Genomic DNA, 20,176 nt, shown 5'->3' with positions numbered 1-20,176 from the left:
CCAGCCATGGATAAGACTAACCCTGGGCCATAAAAATATCCCAAGCTTCTGCTGCCCTTTGGGGCTCTCTGACCCAGAGATCCTCCACTGTGCTGAGACACTGTTAGACACGTAAGTCCTCTCTCTATTTCTCCTCTCCCCTGGGAGCTCCCTGGTTCTCCTTCCTTCTGGGTGGTGGCCTGACCCCCAGTCTATGCCTTAGCATCTGGAAGGTCTCCTGCAGTAAAGACCTGTCCCTCACAATCATAATCCTGTCAAAATGCTGCCCAAATAAAGCTTGCTGGGTGCTACTGCCACCTGGCAGTCATGTCTTTTCCTTGAGCAGCCTGGAAATCCTTGAACTCACTACAAGTGGCAATTAATATGGGATTCTGGTGATGATCAAGGAGTTGGCATAGGGTCTACCCAGTCAGTAGATAATCAGTTGGTAAATCAATCCTGAATGGCCTTAAGTGGGTGGGACTCACAATCTGGACTGCCTCGAGTTCAGTTTAGCATAGCATTGCTCTGTGCTGTTTGATGCTCTGTGCTGTTCAGAGGCTCACCTGTGCTCATCAGCCAGGCCAAGCGGCAGTGCCAGTATCTGAGTGAACCTATCCTTTTAGAACTGACTTTTGGGCTGGGCATGGTAGCTCATGCCTGTAATCCAGCACTCTGGGAGGCCGAGGTGGGTGGATTGCTTGAGTCCAGGAGTTCAAGACCAGCCTGGACAATACAGTAAGACCTCTCATCTCTACCACAAAAACCCACAAAAAGTAGCTGGGTATGGTGGTGTAGACCTGTAGTCCCAGCTACCCAGGAAGCTGAGGTGGGAGGATCACCTGAGCCCAGGAGGTCGAGAGTGCAATGAGCTATGACTGAGCCACTGCACTCCAACTTGGGCAACAGAATGAGACCCTGAAAAAAAAGAACTGACTTCGCAGATCAGAGGTGCCGAGCTGCACAGAGAAGGAGGCTGGCCTGTCCGTCTGGTTCCTGGATGTTGTAAGACTGTGGGCTTAAACAGAAGTGGAGAATGTACACCTGGGGATCAAAGGCAGGCTACCCGCAACAACATAACAGGCCACAGCGGGAAATACTCCCTGGAGCAGGGCTGAGACAAGAGGATGTCTTCATTCTTGGCAGACAAACAGGCCCATAAGGTAGAGACGAGGCTGGTCTCCTAAATGCAGCTGGGAGAGAGGCCTTAGCAAGTAGCTCACATGCTTCTGCTCTTGTGACACTCGATTATACTGTTGCGATGTCATCACTCTAGCCCCTCCCTGGAGGGATTCGAAACCCCAACCTTTGGGCTGGGTGGGCAAGCTTTACTCAGAGTGACTAGCGGCAAGGAAGTTGATATATCCCTGCGCCTCCCAAGCAAAACCAACGGCATTCCTAGTAAAATGGCTGCAAAGCCCTTTTATGCTGTATCTTCAATTTTGCAAATCAAGACATTTGGTTTCATTTTTGATGAATAATTTTTTTGTAACTAATAACATCTAATGAATGAATATTCTAATGACAAATTTTAGTGAATAAAATAATAGCATTTACTAAGCACTTGTTACTTTATATACCTTATTTAATCCTGAAAAAAGTCCTATGAGATAACTTTGTATCTTATACCATGCTTTAAATGCCTTATTTAAATCCTATGACACTACTTTAAATACCTTATTTAATCCTGACAGAAATCCTATGAGATAACCTACTATATGTGGAAAATGAGGCTGAGCAATTCACTTCCCCAAGCTCGCAGTTAATGTGACAGAGCTGGATTTAGACTCTACATTCTTAACTCTAACCCACTTCTGTCCCCTCAAATAAGATGTTTTCATAAAGCATTCCATAAATATTACCCTGAGAACTAAAAGTTGAAGCCAAGATAAATGTAAGGGTCAGAGTAACAGAAAGAAAAACAGTGTTGCTTTAAGAGAAATTCACCCAATCTTGGCAGATGATTGGTGGAGAGGCAAACCATGAACTCTGACTTCTCAGTCTTACCTGGCACCCAACCAGCTGCTGTTCCACCACCTGCTGCATGTCTGCGTTTAATGTTTCCGGCTCAAATGCCACGTTGGCTTGTTGCAGCCACAGCTCCAGCTCGGCCACCTGGGTCTTGCAGGCATGCAGGACTTCCGCAGGCTCCGGCCTAGTTTTCTCCACCCTGTGCTCCAAACCTCCTTGCGTGTCAGAAGAGTCCAGAGTGGCAACCTTGATAGGAGGTGTGGTGCCCTAAAAGAAATCCAGAGATAATCCAGCAGTGAAAAGGCAGGGAGTCCAAAGTTTTCAGACTTGGGCCTGCAAAGACCTGGGAGCCCGCAACATTTCTCCAGTTAAAAGAAACAAAATCAGGGCAGAAGAAGGAAGAAAGAAAAGAGAAAGGCACCTCCACACTCATGGCAACAATCACGTGACCTGGTGCCACAGGTTTCCAAGCAGCCGATCTTTGAGTACACAGGTACAGTATTCCCGGGCACAGAGGAAGCAAACAGGCCTGCAGTTCACTAGCCGGTGAGCCCCAGGAGACAGGTGAGAATATGAGTGACAGGGTGTGTATGTGTCTGAAACATCTGAGGGAATTGGCCAGTGTTTAGAGTTACGTGACACATGATTAAGCAATGCTTACATTGCTGCACACTCTATTCAAACAGAAAAACAAAACAGAACACGATCTTTACATACCAGCAGGGATACAATAACATATACCACATAATTTTAACTTAATATAATAGCTAGATTATAAAATTTTAACTTTTTAAAAACATACATGATATTACTCATCTAAACTTTTCCCTAATAAAAACAGCTTAAGTCAACTAATGAACTTCAGTGGGGTAATCTGGAAATGTTTTTCCTATTCCTCAGAAAGAATCCCTAAAAGGACTTTCCCCTTCTGCATATTCAAATATGATTAAGTTAAGGACTAGATGCTCATAGTGTAAAGAAAGTGTGCTGTGTTCTTTTTATATTCAAATAACCGGGTTGTTTATCAAGTCAATAGAAAATTTTCTTCCAGGCACCAAATAAAAGTATTCCAGTAATTATATAATAGATATATTCAACCAGGCAGCAAAAGATAATTTGATACAAAGAAGTATTTACCTCCCGCTGTATTATCTATCCTTCCCTAGAATATAGAAAGAATAACATTGACACTTCTAGAAAAATTCCTTTAGGAATAAGGATTTGTGTTTTGCTCTACAAACTTTTTGGTCTCAATAAACATTTTATTAATTATGATAAACTATAATGTTTTCTTTAAGATTTTGTTAACATATTAGCATCTAATACAATGTAATGCTGGTCAAGTGACAAACTTCGAATAGGAGGTGCTCGCAAATGTATACCCTAACTCAAGGCAAATGCATATTTCCCAACGTTTATGGAATTTTGTTTAGACATAGAACTTTCAGTGTCAAAGAGTGAACAAAATTGGTAGCTGGTAACAAACATGTGCCAGGCGTGAGAATGCTGTTCCTTTTCATGTGCACTGATGAGTATCACGAAAGCTGGTCTGGCACAAGTATCTCTGGGTTGTATTTTTTACCTTTCACCACCTATTATCTTCACATACATTTGCTATTTTCTGCCAAAATGCCGTTTCTCCCCTGCCTTCATTAATCTATTATTACAATTTTCTTCAAGAATCACCTTCTCAAAGAAACTTTCCTTTGTATTGTGCTTTTTCTGAACTTCACATATACTCAGGTCTATGCTTGGATTCACCTGTTTTAATTTTCTTTTTTTTTTCTCTTTATTATTTTTTATTTTATTTTTTTTTATAAAGACGGGGTTTCACCATGTTGGTCAGGCTGGTCTTGAACTCCCGACCTCAGGTGATCTGCCCGCCTTGGCCTCCAAAGTGCTTGGATTACAGGCATGAGCCACCATGCCCGGCCTTAATTTTCTTTTTTAATCCTTTTTTTTTTCTCCTTGAGACAGAGTCTCGCTCTGTCACCTAGGCTGGAGTGCAGTGGCATGATCTCGTCTCACTGCAACTTCCATCTCCCAGGTTCAAGTGATTCTCCTGTCTCAGCCTCCCAAGGAACTAGGATTAGGAGCACATGCCACCATACCCGGCTAATTTTGTATTTTTAGTAGAGGCAGGGTTTGGCCATGTTGGCCAGGCTGGGTCTCAAACTCCTGGCCTCAAGTGATCCACTCGCCTCAACCTCCCAAAGTGCTGGGATTACAAGCATGAGCCATGAGCCATAGTGCCAGGCTATGTTTCTTTTTGGTTTTTTTTTTTTTTTTTTTTAAAGTAACCGCTGTGTGATTTTACTTCCAGACATCTATTTCTTGTCATCTGATTAATTCCCTTCTAGTTTTCAGATATTGCTACAGATAAAGACTTTGGGATCCCTTTCCTTTTTTGGCCACTTGAGAAAACAATCTATTAATATTAATTATCTGTAATCACAGATTTACCACCCACTTTCATTATTTATTAAAACATTTTATTTGAGCACCTATTATTGCCACACACACTTTTTTTTTTTGAGATGGGGTCTTGAGAACCACTGAGGTACAAGATTCCAAATAAGAAAGGCAGGTTAGAATAATCAGGGTTTGATTCCTTATTCCCCCATTCACTAACCATATATATATATATACTTTTTTTCTTTTTTTTTTTTTTTTTTTTTTTTTGAGACGGAGTTTCGCTCTTGTTACCCAGGCTGGAGTGCAATGGCGCGATCTCGGCTCACCGCAACCTCCGCCTACAGGGTTCAGGCAATTCTCCTGCCTCAGCCTCCTGAGTAGCTGGGATTACAGGCACACGCCACCATGCCCAGCTAATTTTTTGTATTTTTAGTAGAGACGGGGTTTCACCATGTTGACCAGGATGGTCTCGATCTCTTGACCTCGTGATCCACCCGCCTCGGCCTCCCAAAGTGCTGGGATTACAGGTGTGAGCCACCGCGCCCGGCCCTCTACTTTTTTTCTTTTTTGAGACAGAGTCTCACTCTGTCATGAGGCTGGAGTGCAGTGGTGTGATCTCAACTCACTGTAACCTCAACCTCCGACTACCTGCTTCAAGTGATTCTCCTGCCTCAGCCTCCCAGGTAGCTGGGATTACAGGCATGCGCCACCGCGACCAGCTAATTTTTACATTTTTAGTAGGGACAGGGTTTCACTATGTTGGCCAGATGGTTTCAATCTCCTGACCTCATGATCTGCTCACCTCAGCCTCCCGAAGTGCTGGGATTACAGGTGTGAGCCACCAAACCTGGACTTTTTTTTTTTTTTTAAGACAAAGTCTTGCTCAATTGCCCAGGCAGGCTGGAGTACAGTAGTATAATCTTGGCTCACTGCAACCTCCACCTCTCAGGTTCAAGCGATTCTCATGCCTCAGCCTCTGGATTAGATGGGATTACAAGCATGTGCCACCATGCCTGGCTAATTTTTGTATCTTTAGTAGAGACAGGGTTTCATCATGTTGGCCAGGCTGGTCTCGAACTCCTGACCTCAGGTGATCTGCCTGCCTTGGCCTCCTAAAGTGCTGGGATTACAGGCATGAGCCACCATGCCCGGCCCACTAGCTGTATTTTTGCTCCCTGAATTTTGATTTCTTCATTTGTAAACATATAGTAGGTATGAACCTACCTTTAACAGTCTGAGGGTTAAACAGGTAACTATGAATGCCTCTTATGTAACAGGCCATTAATATTAACTCTTCACTTTCTTTGCCCCCATAAGTTCTATCTACAGATTAAAGTAGTCATCAATGGAAAGACTATTTCATGTTGACAAACGGTAAATGAGTGAACAGCGCCTAATTCTGTATGCCATGCTTACTTTCTTTGTAAATATCTGATGACAGGTCTTCCATTTCCACAGCCTGACAGCACATTATCTTCATATGTAAAAGTTCACAAGAAACACTTGGCTTGACGTACACGGTATTGCAGGATGCAGAACACTGGTCACCTCTAGGTGCTAGTCCAGCTATCTGAGCAGTTTGCTTACTACCACCAGGGACTTACCTCTTCTGTTTGGTTGGTCCTTAGGGAACATTCTGAGCCTTGCTCAGTGTTTGGTGAGTCTGGTGCGAGGATTTGTGCCATGGAATTATCACAGGTGCTTATTTTCCCATATGCTTCCTGTAAAGAAAAGAATCAGAGCTCCAGGAAAGGTCTTGCCGTGGTGCCACATGAGTTCTTTCTGTGTCTGCTCATTTTACAAATTACTTGCTTGCAAAAAAGTCAGGTACGGAGAAGTAAGGTACAATTAGAAAAAAGTTGGTTCATTAAAAAAAAAATCAGCTTCCTCAGGATTGTATTTATTTGAAAGACTTACATTCTTCAAACTTTTCTTCTTAATGAACACATAAAGAATCTAGAGAAGTAGGTACTTAAGTAGATTCTTTCAGAAGTATGCTTTGTCTCATTGAATAATTTTTTTAAAGCATTTTTTTTTTTTTTTTTTAGACAGAGTCTTGCTCCGTTGCCAGGCACCAGGCTGGAGTGCAGTGGCACGATCTCGGCTCACTAAAACCTCCGCCTCCTGGGTTCAAGCAATTCTCCTGCCTCAGCCTCCCGAGTAGCTGGGACTACAGATGCAGGCCACCACACCCAGCTAATTTTTGTATTTTTAGTAGAGACGGGGTTTCACCATGTTGGCCAGGATGGTCTCGATCTCTTGACCTCGTGATCTGCCCGCCACGGCCTCCCAAAGTGCTGGGGTTACAGGCGTGAGCCACTGCACCCGGCCTAAAAGTATATTCTTATGAAAATTTAAATTATATGGCCAGGCTGAGGCAAAAGAATCCCTTGAATCAGGGAGGGGGAGGTTGCAGTGAGCCGAGATCGCGCCATTGCACTCCAGGCTGGGCAACAAGAGCAAAACTCTGTCTCGAGTCTCAAAAAAAAAAAAAAAAAAAAAAATCAGCCCATGCAGGTTCCCTCTCTAAGCATTCCTTCAAACAAGATAGTTCTTTACCATCCTTATTTTTATTCCTTGTCTGAGCTACAGATGGGCATTTTAAAGGTTTAGGCAGTGCTGACTGAAAACCAAAGGAAAGGGGGAAGAGAGGAAGCAAAGTTAACATACAAAGTTGGGCAACATGGTGAAATCCCACCTCTACTAAAAATACAAAAATTAGCCGGGCATGGTGCCATGTGCCTATAATCCCAGCTACCTGGGAGGCTGAAGCAGGAGAATTGCTTAGACCTAGGAGGCGAAGGTTGCAGTGAGCCAAGATCGTGACACTGCACTCCAGCGTGGGCAACAGAGCAAGACTCCATCTCGGAGCTGGGGGCGGGTGAGGAGTGTGGAAAGAGAAAGTGGTGCAAAAAGAGATCCCTGCTCCCCATCACTCCCAAATGTGGTTGACATGCCCAGCATTACCTGAACAATCGTTCCAGAGGATGAGGAAGCCCTGTCTTCCTCCACGTCCTTGTCATGCTTCCAGAATGAAGACCAAGACTGAGGAGGTGGCTCTGCCTTCTCATCTCCATTCTGTCAGAGTAATCGATTGGTTAGCAAAGGAAACAGCTTCCCTTACTGTCATAACCGACACCCTACTCACTCACCTCTTTTATACCAGGCCCAACTTACCAGGCAGTGTAACCATATCCCTTTATTGCAGCCCTCCCCCATTTTTTAATCTGTATTTTTTGCTAACTATATCATGTTTCCAACTATGACTGCTCTTCCTAAAGCCTAGAAAATATTTTTAAAAGTAGGGGCTCGGCTCACGTCACACAAAGGAAATCTTTAAAACAGTGCTTTTAGGAATTTAATCTGTTTTGTTAAATGTAACTTTAAATGCTATCTTGAGGCCAGGCACCATGACTCACACTGTAATCCCAGCACTCTGTGAGGCTGAAGTGGGAGGATCACTTGGCGCCAGGAGTTGGAGGCTGCAGTGAGTACCAATGCACTCTAGCCTGGGCAACGGAATGAGATCCTGTCGCTAAATAAATAAATGTTTTAAAATACATAAAAGTTTAAAAAAATGAAAATGCTATCTTTAAAATAACAACCTCATGGGTATAAGAAAAATATTCAACATCACTAATCACGGGGAAAATGCAAATTAAAACCACAGTGAGATACTACTTTACACCTGGTAGGATGGCTTATATCAAAAAGACAAAAAATAAAAAGTGGTCATGAGGACGTGGATAAAATGGAACCCCTGAATACTGTTGGTGGGAATGTAAATTGGTACAGTATCGAGGTTCCTCAAAAGTTAAAAATAGAACCAGCAATCCCAAGACTGAATATACATCCAAAGGAAAAAAATCAGTATGTCAAAGACATGTCTGCACGCCCGTGTTCACTGCAGCACTGTTCACAACAAACCAAGATATGGAATTAACCTAAGTGCCTATCAACAAATGAATGGCTAAAGAAAATGTGGTGTACAGATACATAGTGAAATACTATTTGGCCTTAGAAAAATAAGGAAATTCTGTCATTTGCAACAACATGGGTAAATTTGGAGTATCTTCTGTTAAGTGAAATGAGCCAGGCCTGTGGAAGGACACATACCACATCATCTCCTTTATATGTGAAATGTAAGTAAGTCATAGAAGCAGAGAATAAAATAACGGTTACCAGCGACCAGAGATTACACAATCGTTTGTCAAAGGGCACTTTAAAAAAAGGCACAGGAGGAATAAGTTCAAGGGATCTTTTGTATATAATGGCAACTATAGTTAATATATATTTGAAAATTACAAAGAGAATAGAGTTTAAGTGTTCTCATTACAAAAAAAAAGCTATGTGAGGTAATGTGTATGTTAATTAGCTCTATGTAGCCATTCCACAACGCATATATACATATACTGTATCAAAACATCACACATATCATAAATATATACATTTTTTTTTTTGAGACAGAGTTTTGCTCTTGTCGCTCAGGCTGAAGTGCAATGGTGTGATCTCGGCTCACTGCAACCTCTGCCTCCCAGGTTCAAGAGATTCTCCTGCCTCAGCCTCCCAGGTAGCTGGGATTACAGGTGCCCGCCACCACCTCTGGCTAATATTTTGACCATATAAAATTTTTACTTGTCAATTAAAACAAAAATAACAGCTTGATGAACAGGTATTGTTTTGTTGCTGTCAAAGACAAATAATACTATAACCATGAGCTCAGAACCAAATACATGTCTCAAATTAGCATCGTACTGAAGTCACTTTTTTTGGCCCCTGGTCCCTTCGTGATTCTCATAGTTCTCTCTGCCATGAAAGGTTATAATCAGATTGCAAAGTTGTCTGCTGGTCCCAGAGCACAGTAAACCTGTACTCTTCCTTGTCACAGTTCCACCATGTCCTAGCGACACACTCTAGGACAGGAGATCTGTTCTGTGTGACAGTGGAGCCATTTAACCATCTATAAAATGAGCCTAAAAAGTGTCTGGTGGTTACATGTGAGTCACAAAAACTGTAAGTTGCTTCAATTTTCTTCCTTTTGGCATAAGACCCATTGCAACTTTCATTTTTCAAGTATGATATGGAAACCGATGTCAGAAAGACAACTGAAAATGTCTCATTCAACCAGTTATAATTAAGTAGTATGAATTCTTAGTATTAGTTGCTAACACAACTCTTCATGTCCTCAGAAATACTGTTTTAGACCAAAAGAGTAATTGAAATGTGGAAAAATACAGTTCTAAAAATGAGACCAGGAGTGCCAAACAAACAGCATGCTCTCAAAACTTCAGAGAAAGTCCTCAGAAATCAGGATACTACAGAGAACTTCTTCATCTTCTCCCGTATGCCAACAAGAGTGTCTGAATTACATTCATCTCACTCTTACACAGTGAAGTAGGTTTCGATACACTTAAACATTAATAACGTAAGAGAACTGCTTCAGTCATACTCTTAAAATATCAACATTAATTTAAAAAATTCTTAGGTTTCCATTCACTTTAAGATCTTTTCATTGACCTTCTTTTAGAGGTTTGGTTCTAACAAACTTTAACAAGAAAATCGTTTCCCTTACTTCGCTCTTCACAGAACTTTCTTCCGCCTCTTCCTCGACTGCTGCCAGGTAAGACATGGAGCCTCTTCTGTTCAACTGAAAGGCACAGCACAAGAACACCTGCAGTCTGGCTGCTGGTCAACGTCACCAAGATCCCGGTCTGGCTGCATTTTTATGTAGCTAATTTTTTACTCACTTTATCCAAGATGCCCACCCCACAAGTAGCCTCTGCCTCCCATACAGTTCGCTCCTCCAGCCAGATACCCCAAGTCAGTCAAACCTTCGGTCTTGTCATTTTCATGCCCCCACCCCGTGGCCCCTCAGTAAACAATTAAAGAATGTGAGTCCTTGATGTGGATGCAGAGAGGAGTTAGAGAGGCACTGGGCCCTTCTTGGGTCTGCAAACGGCTGACTTTTCCGTAGGAACATACTTCAAAGGGAGGCTTGATCCACGTGCCTGTGAAATTTTATAAGCATGTCCTAAAGTAACTCAGGCATAAGAATTCTGGGTGGAGCCCAGAACAGGCACACCTTGAGGATTTATATTCACTAGTAAACAACCTCAGGTTGAGTATTTCCACTTTTAAAAATCCCTTTACTACAGGACATAGACGTAGATGCCACAGGTTGTTCAGATGGAAAACACTACCCATTACTGCTCTTGTGGAGTCTGAGGCCAGCATTAACCTAAAGTCACACCCACCTTCCACTCAGAAGCATCCCTCTCTGCCACTCTGCCTTCCTCTGATGCTACAGCTGGCAGCACATCTCTTTCTACTTTTTCTTGTTCTTGCTTCAAATGCTGGTGAAGGTTTAGTACGGTGGCCTTCAAGTCCACCAACAGATCTTCTTTTTTCTGGTTCAAACTCAGAATCTGTTTTTCCATATCTTCGATTTCTTCCTGTGTAGAAAGAGTGTTTGCAGAGGTTTGAGAAGTCTGAGGCCTTTGCAGGCCGATAGCAGCCTGCTTCCTTTGGTACAAGGGCTAAAGATTTTTCTCTGCTGTTTGGTTTACAAAGCCAGAAGCTAGTCTCTGGCACAGCAAAGCTCCTTCCATCCTGGCTGCATTTCCAAAGGTCCTTTTTAGGCTTTATAAGCTATAGGATCCCCCAGCCTTGCCAGAGACCTTGTGAATCCGAATCTCTGGGGGTTGAGCCAAAGCATGGAAACTTGTAACAAGCTCCAGAGATGACTGTGGTGTGCAGCCAGGGTTGGGAGCTACTGGTCTAGCGGCTAGCTATAGGACTGAGAGAACCAGAATCCACGGCCCAGGGCCCAGGAGTCTGCACACTAACCAACACAGTATAAGTGGCTTATGCATACTTCCCACTGCATCCCAAAGCGTATTAAAAATGCATGTCCCAGCCAGGCACGGTGGCTCATGTCTATAATCCCAGCACTTTGGGAGGTCGAGGTGTGTGGATCACCTGAGGTCAGGAGTTAGAGACCAGTCTGACCAACATGGAGAAACCTCATCTCTAGTAAAAATACAAAATTAAGCAGGGCGTGGTGGCGGGCGCCTGTAATCCCAGCTACTCAAGAGACTGAGGCGGGAAAATCGCTTGAACCTGGGAGGGGAGGCGGAGGTTGTGGTAAGCTGAGATCGCACCATTGTATTCCAGCCTGGGTAACAAGAGCAAAATTCCATCTCAAAAAAAAAAAAAAAAAAAAAAAAAGCATGTCCCCAGGAGACACGTTCCTATATCTCTCCAGGAAATTCTTAAACAGACTAACATTTGGGAACCACCAAGAGAAAATGAAAATATAAATCTCATTCTTTTGTTATTATCTTTGAAAGTCTTCTTTGGTTTTACTAAATTCATTTACTTTTTTTGTTGTTGTTTTTGCAACACAAGCCAGCATACTTTTTTGTTTGTTAGCAGAGTCTATCCTGCTCAATCACTTACTTTTTCTACAGTGAAATCTTCCTGCTAAATAGGAATAAATAAACAAATAAAGGTACCATGTAGTATATCTTCTTATGAGAATGATGGAGAGATGACCCCAAGCTTCATAATGTTACTTTTAACATTTCTATTTGTTGATGTGTGCAAATAAAGTTTCTTACACATGGCAGATATGCAAATGCCCACTGTCTATCTGAGATAGATTCTTAGATGTGGAAGAAATAGCAGGTGTCAAATACACTAACATCCCCCTCTCTAGCACCTCTGAGAGATGTCATTCAACTTGCCTGAGCTCCTGAAGTGAGTGCTGCATCAGAAGCAGCCTGCTCTTTTTTAGAAAACCTTCATGTGCTTGAAATTTGTTCCCAATATATTCCTTAAACCCTATTCTTTCCTCCTCCTTTCTTCCTTTCTTCCATCCGTCCATCATTCCTTTCTGTCCATCATTCCCATAATAAGATATACTACATGGTACCTTTATTTGTTTATTTATTCCTATTTACCAGGAAGATTTTACTGTAGAATAAGTAAGTAATTGAGCAGTGGCTCATCCATCCACCCATCCTACAGATATTCATAGAAGCATTAATTTTCTTACAGAAGAAAGAAACATGATCTGTCTCTACCTGCAAGGGAAAGTTGTAAAGGCCAGGGAAAGAAGCTGATTTGTCCAAAGCTGCAGCTAGCACCCAGCAGAACACAGGCCTGGGCTTTCTCGTGGCTCTACTGCACACTTTCCTAGGCCAATACCCCTATTCTGTCTGAAGTCAACATTTCTGTGATTGCTTTTTGAGAAATAACAGATGTTTGACTTCAATCTGAGTGGGCTGCATTTTGTGTTCCATTTTCAAAAAACACTAAACTTTAGAAGTACACTGCCTTCCAACAAGAGCAATACTACAGCACTAGAATAACAGAAGCAGAGTACAGCCGCGGTCCTACATGGAGCAGCTGTTCTCAAAGCAGCATCTGCAGACCCCTGGCCACAGTGTATGAGGTCCAGATAATTTTCATAGTACTAACATGCTATTTGCCCTTTACACTGTGCTGACATTTACACTGATGGCATGAAAGCAATGGTGTGTATAACTACTGGTACCTTATATCAATTAAGGCAGGAACACCAAGTATGTTCATTGTTACTGGGTTCTTGACTTTGATGTTTGTATAAACTACCCAGTCACGGGTATTCTGTTATGGCAGCACAAGTAAACTAACACACGTATCTTTATCTAGGACATTCTTAAGGAAAAATTCCATCTTCCTGGAGGGAGGCTTGTTGAGTTATCACATGGCACAAGGCAGAAGGGCAAAAATGGGTTAACTCCCTCCCTCAAGCCCTTTACTGAGGGCACCTAATCCCATTCATGAGGGAGGAGCCCTTATGAGTCAATCACCTCCCAAGGGCCACACTTCCCGATACTGCTGCGTTGGTGATTAAGTTTCAACATGAATAAAAATGTTGGAGGGGAGCAACATTTTTGGGGGGGACAAAAACATTCAAACCACAGCAGCATGTATTTTTAGTATTCTTTGTGAAAAAATGGCAAGTATGCATATGGCACTTCTACTGCATGTGAAGGGCCAATGGATGAGAAAAACCACTTAGGCCATTGTTTGAGTTGTAAGCTGAACTATCCTTTTTATTCATAGAACACTATTTTTACTTGAAAAAAGCCAGCTGATAAACTATATTGATTTCCTTAGATACTAAAAGATTTTTCTGAAGAGATAGGTGTTAATATCAACAACTATGATTTAAAGAAATACTGACTTGAAATGTGTCAACATTTTGAAGATCTGCATAACTCAGTAAAGCAATATTTTCCAAATGATCTAGCGTGATGTTATAAAAGCATTCATTGTTAGAAGATCCATTCAACGTACAAAGTAGACCAATGGATTTTAATGTAAGAACATGTAAAGGTCATTGACATGGCTTCAGATTCCATTTTACAATTAATACGTAATTTGCACTTGTTGGGTTTTAGTATAGTTTCAAAGAAAAATGTCCACAATTATTCAAAAGGACTATTAAAATATTCCTCCCTCTTCCAAGTGCATGTCTTTGAGAGGCTAGATTGTCTTCACATACTTAAAACAAAACTACATGCCTAAACAGATCAAACGCAAAAACATAATCTGTCTGTCTATTAGGTGGGTGTACTGACCTAATATTGAGTCAGATATTAAAGATATTACAAATACACAAAACAGTGTCAGTCTTCTCATCTATTTGTTTTAGAAAATATAACTACTTCAATAAAAATATTATTTCTACTTCAGCCTGGGTAACACAGTGAGACCTCTTCTCTAAAAAAAAAAAATAATAATAAAATAGTTATTCCTATTAACATGTTGTGGGTTTGTTATTGTTACTTAAAAACTAAACAAATGTTTTTACATTTCTGAGTTTTAACTTCTGTATCAATGGATATAATTCATAGAAACAAAAGCTCTTTGGGGTCCTTGAATTTTTATCATAAGGGGAAATCCAATGTTTTTACAATATTGAGTCTTTAATACTGAGTGGGAATTATTGATCTACCGTTGAACAGCTGTGTCACTTTGCACTCCCCTGTACTTCCCTGTAGATGTCAAATCACTTGCCCTAGGTCTCACAGCCAGCAAGTGGTATAATCTTCCTTTGAGTACCGTATTAATTGCCTGCCTGTATCAACTTGATGGCAGGAAAAAAAGCAGCTTTCTATTATCCCTAGCATACAATCAGGTTTTTTTTTTTCATTATAGAAATGCTACTTCAAAAGCAATGACTGAAAAAAACTAGTAATAGACAGTTAACCTGCAAACCATTGTAGCTGAATCTACAGGACACTGTGAATTCTGACATATGGCAATACTACTTAGAAAATGGAATTCTTCATTACAATAGTATTTGGGTCTCTAACTGCCAAAGCCCAGCCTGCTCACACTGCCTGACTCTATCCCAGAAAGTCAGGTTGTCCACATATCCTGTGTGTTATAACAGCTTCCTTGGTACCAGAGCAAATTCAGATCAAAAGGCATCAAGCTAAGACTATGGGCACTTAAAAAGCCCTCCATTAAAGAAGGAGATGTGGCAACCCTGGCCCAGTTTCTGGGGTTAGGGCTGCCCAGGCTATACACAGATAAGGCTTCTCTTGATTAAACATCAAAGGCTACAATTTTATCATTTTTTAGTAATGATCATTATATAATCACCTATTTTCTGAAATAGGAATGGAAAGTAAATACACACAGAAATTGTTACAGAGAAATAGGAACTTACACTATACACTAGAAAGGCTTCTAGACACCAAAGGCTTAGTAAGTATTAAATAAATGGACTGAAGGACACACGAAACATACCTTTAAGAATGAAGGAAACATACCTGTAGCTGTGGCAGCTTGGCAGCTTGGTCTGGTGACATATGTTCAAAGGAGAACTGAGCTGAATGATTATTTAAGATCTGTTTCAAATTTTCTATTTCTTCATCACATTCATTGGTCTGTTTTATGACTACCTATAAAATAACCCCCACAAAAGAAAATTGTCATAATCTAAGTAGATTAATGGAGTATTTTCATTGTCTATCCCCGTAGAAGTTTTAATCACTTAGAGCAAATATGCACCCACTGAGATTTCAATAGGATGTGGTAGCCTAAACAGAGAGAAGAATGTTTGCCAAGCTGACACCTGATCTTCTTGCTCTCCTAGATGCCAGGGCATGCTGGGCAGTGCTTAAAGTACAAGCCTCACTGGACACACCTTTACTCTTAAGTATTTCCAGTCCAGTAAGTTTATTCTGTAAAGCATTTTATGGCATGTTAACATAAAGTTGCTAACTTTTGAAAAATTACTGACGCGTCACAGACACCATTTTAATACATATTCCACAGTGGGCTTTCCACATAGAAAGGTGACATAACTGATTCAGATTGAACAGAGCATGTGATTTGAGTGATAATGGGTTTTCCCGGTCCAACTTCACTTCACTTGGTACCCGTTGGGATCAGTGATGTTTATTTTGTGAGTAAGAGGTTGAGGGTTCAAGAACAGCCTGAATTTGCAGAATAAAGGAAAACTAACCAGAACAATACCTGGCATCTAGTGTTGGGAAGCAGCAAAGCTGACCTATCTGTGGACTAAATAGTATGATTAAGTATGATGAAAAATAAAGAAACGAACTTCAAAAGAAAAACGAGATACTTCGTTGGTATGCTACATAATGAAGCAAAATGCCTTTTAAAACTACAAAGCTTCTAGCTAACACGGAATTCTTCCTTGTATTTTCTTTAATATTTAACCATAATTTTAGCTGTAGGCTGGAAATGAGTAACTATGTGCACTGTGCACATCTGCTCCCCAGCCCTCAATAATGAACTATAGCCCCTTACTCCCCACAAAAGTAATCTGTCTTATTTTCTACGAGGTCATTTACAATATTTAAAGTAGAAACCAAAGGAAATGTACCATATTCTAATGATTGTCATCACCCCTGTCTTACTTAGCTTTGAAATATATGAGGGGACATCTGATTGCTACCAGCACAATGAGATGGAAAGTTTGGGCAGCACAGTTTGATACCTAACTTGGCACAAAATAGAGCTTCCTCTTCTATTTCACCCCTTTCATGTTGTGAAGAAGCCATTTGAAAGCATAGTTAGGACTGTTGCTTTCTTCTTCTGATTAGGAGACCAATAAAGCACAAAAGGATGAAAATAACAGATCATATTTTATATTTTTTTCCTTCTCTTTATATTATCACAAGATAGTACAGAGTGCTAGATCTTTTTTCTCTCTGTGGATGTTACAGAATGCTATCAGTTGACTAGTAGCCAGACCAGAGTTAAGATGCAAACCAGAGAGTACAGTATCCTCAAACCTTAGGAGAACAGAACAAAAATGTGCATAAAACTTAACAGGGAATAAGATATAGTCATTTTTCTTTTTACAAGCAAAAGGTGGTTTCATTTTTCTCATAAAAAGTAAGTCCTACAGTGACCCATCTAATCAGGAAAGGCAGCATGCAGGCGGTGGATGGAGAGGACTGAAAGTCTGTACACTTTAAGGCTCTTTCTGCAACTTTCTGTTCCTGTGGGAGTGATTGTTGATCTAGGAATACAAACTAAAGATTATTTCTAACTAATGACAATTCTTGGTGGAGACTAGTGATCCAACAAAACCCAACCACCACCACTACGACCACCAAACTCCTCTGGGGAGAAGATGAAAAATATCATCTCTCAATATGCAAAATGACACCAGGAGCTTAGAAACTCAAATTCTTGCTCCATGTATACATAAATTAACCTCTACACACATTAACTCTGTGGTCTTTTTGCAGGTCACTTAACCCTGATGTCAATTTCCTTATCTGTAACAAACAAGGATGATAAAGTGCCTACTCAACCTACATCGCATGTTTGGTAATAAAATGAGACAATCAATAAGAGTGACTGAGAAAACAGAGATTACTACGGTGATGATTACTTTCTAGATCTGTTGGCCTCAGAGGCTGCCAATGCGTTGTTCAGGTTTGACTCTCTCCCCACAGCATTTTGCCCATGAAGATCTTTAATAAACTGTGGAATGAAATTAAATAGACCATCACTATGCTTTCATGTCTTCAACCAGAACAAGGATAAGAACTGAGAAAAATAACCTTAGCTCCATTTCAGCATGAAGATATGCTTTTATATAAAATGCCACCTCCTATAATAATTAATAGGATAATAATTCCAATTAGAAATGAAAACAAAACCATTGGTGAACATTTTCATCCACTAGGTTGGCTGTCATTAGAAACTGCTCACCTTTAATAACTCATTCTGTTCTTGAGTCACATTTTCCAATAGTTTTATATCTTGTAAAAGCTGATTTGTCCGCTGAAACACAGGCAGAGGTTTCATTCCTGTCTGGGGTAACCTCAGTCCCACCTGGTAAGACACTATCTCAGCAATGGTTTTCTTCATGGGACATATATTTTCAAGTATGACCTTAATTATGTAAGAGACGCATGTTACAAAAATGAAAAGACAATGGTCACTGTTAAATTTAATTATTCAAAATTAAAATACTGTATAATTTAGTTTTTATAGTTTCCATTTTTAAAACAATTTCTTAGCTCAGATTGAAAAGAACTATAATGTCACTCGTGATCTGGGAGTTGAAGGTCTCAGGAAAGAATACCTGCGGCAAGAGTAACCTATCAGTACTCAATTATGCATTTGGACAACTTTTTTCTTCCTCCTCTCCCTCCACTTTCTGTGTAGAACTGGCGTTTTGCTGTGTATACTGTCACTAGGCAGTGAGTAATGTAAGGGCAGGAACTGCCTCTCACTTTCGTAGCAACTACACCTAGCACAGGCTTCCCATGTAGCAGGCCTCAAAAAATGCTTACTGACTTCAACAGAACTGACCTGCATGAGTCCCAGGACATATGCAGGGACTATGTACACTCCCAGGAGTATAATTATATTTTGCTTTAATAACATCTGAGCCATAGAAATCCAGATTTATGTAACCAATAATTAGAAGAGATTATTCACTTTACTAAGTCATATTTCATATAATATCATTTCATTTATCCTCACAACCCCCTGAGAGCTAAGTATCCTAACCTCCATTTCACAGGTGAGGAAATTGGGCTCACAGAAGTTGGAAGATCCAGGTAAGCTTAGTCTGTAAGAGGCAAAGCTGGGAATAGAATCCAGGCCTCCCTGAGCCTAAGCCACATGCTCTCAATCACTAGGCTGAGTGGGGGATCAACCTTTGTCTGCTGTTTAGTTATGTCCCAGCTCCTCTGTCAGGGGCTCTATTACATTATAATTGGCCAATGTCATCACTTCAGTACCAGTGCACAGATATGAAAGAGAATCCAAAAAACATTAATTACTCAAAGTCATGCAGCCAGTGAGCAGTCTAGCTGGGGCTGGAACCCAGTTCAGCCTGACTTAGGTACTCAAGCCCTTGAGTTTGACTTAAATGAAACAGTAACTTATAGGAAAGTTATCTTTACATAGGTGGTACTATAACTATGATTAAAATACATAGTCATTCCCATCAATTTCCTAACCTCCTCTATTAAGACTAAATGTTTTTGTGTCACATCATATTGTTTTTAAAAAGACATAATTAAGTATTATAAGAAAATACTTTAAATAATGATCTATGCTTACCTCCCCATGTTTAAGATGTTCTTCAGGAGAAAAATCAAGTATTTCTTTTGATAATAGGATAGTTTTGATTTTTGAAACTCTTTTTTCCATTGATTTTACTTCAGATTCAATAGCAACCACATCCTAGAATTTCAGAAGCAAGAACAAACTGATACAATATATATTGTATATTAATCATCTGTAAAACAGTTTATTGGAATTAATTCTATTCTCTTATTTAGCCAAATAATGTTTGCCATCTATAACTCTTAAAAACTAACCAAGCACTACAGATAAATAATGTTCACCATTTTTAATAAAAACGTTAATCCATAAATAGCACACCATACTACAAAGCATTGCTTATATACTTTCTAGACTAAAGATCATTGTATGCCAACTTTAAATTACTCATACTATGAGATCAAAGGTCATACATATTGAAATCAATTTCTTTAAAACAAACTCTTTAGATTTATCTTTGGATTACATTTAAAGACTTGAAAATAGGTGGGTATGACATTTTAAAAACTCCCACCACCTTAAGTAAAATGATAAAGTTACCCTTGGGAAACGGACACACAGGAACTAGAAAAGGGTCAGGACTTTTTCACTAACTCCCTAATAAATTGTTGCCAAGCAGAGTGTCACTGAGTTATTTTATAACCTATTCAGATTAACATAAACAATGGATCATTTTCCAGTGGTTAGTCTCTCATCAACATCAACCTGCAGGACCTGGTCAAGAACCTTCAAGTGAAATGCTGCAAAAATAAGCAAAACGTATGCTGCGAAATCTACAGACTGAAGTCCACACAACTGTAAGAGAGCCTATAGGCCTTTAGAGCTCAATGCAGATAGACTGTACCAATAAGAAGGTATGGTAAATAATGAAGGAGATTTAAAAATGACATAAAAATAGACAGGATATCAAATTATAGCAGTCTGGAGCCATTCAATACAGGGACCAACAAATTTTTTTTTTCTTCTGAAAAGGAAGTTTAGCTCTTTTTGTCCAGAGTGGGGTGCAATGGCGTGATCTCGACTCACTGCAACCTCCGCCTCCCGGGTTCAAGTGATTCTCCTGTCTCAGCTTCCCCAGTAGATGGAATTACAGGCACCTGCCACTACGCCCAGCTAATTTTGTATTTTTAATAGAGACGGGGTTTCACCATGTTGGCCAGGCTGGTCTCGAACTCCTGAACTCAGGTGA

General features: G+C 40.4%; 1 protein-coding gene across 3 annotated transcripts in view; it reads right to left on the bottom strand.

Annotated features, from left to right (window-relative positions):
- Positions 1-20,176, bottom strand: part of SYNE2 (spectrin repeat containing nuclear envelope protein 2) — a 330,936-nt gene that overhangs the window by 118,056 nt on the left and 192,704 nt on the right. For 2 of the 3 annotated variants that reach the window (XM_064374927.1, XM_064374924.1), the window contains 8 exons: positions 18,985-19,107; positions 17,620-17,802; positions 15,195-15,326; positions 10,620-10,817; positions 9,938-10,012; positions 7,333-7,443; positions 5,970-6,086; positions 1,987-2,217 (listed from right to left, as the gene is read on the bottom strand). In XM_064374927.1, coding sequence (XP_064230997.1) covers positions 1,987-2,217; positions 5,970-6,086; positions 7,333-7,443; positions 9,938-10,012; positions 10,620-10,817; positions 15,195-15,326; positions 17,620-17,802; positions 18,985-19,107 — 1,170 coding nt within the window. The remainder of the gene's footprint in view (positions 1-1,986; positions 2,218-5,969; positions 6,087-7,332; positions 7,444-9,937; positions 10,013-10,619; positions 10,818-15,194; positions 15,327-17,619; positions 17,803-18,984; positions 19,108-20,176) is intronic. The other variant, XM_064374925.1, reaches the window with a different exon arrangement.

Source organism: Aotus nancymaae, unplaced genomic scaffold, assembly GCF_030222135.1.
Source record: "Aotus nancymaae isolate 86718 unplaced genomic scaffold, 86718_ANA_hifiasm-v0.15.2.pri h1tg000011l, whole genome shotgun sequence".
Lineage (NCBI taxonomy): Eukaryota > Metazoa > Chordata > Mammalia > Primates > Aotidae > Aotus > Aotus nancymaae.
Note: the sequence above shows the minus strand (reverse complement) of the source record. Positions and strands in the feature narration are given on the sequence as shown.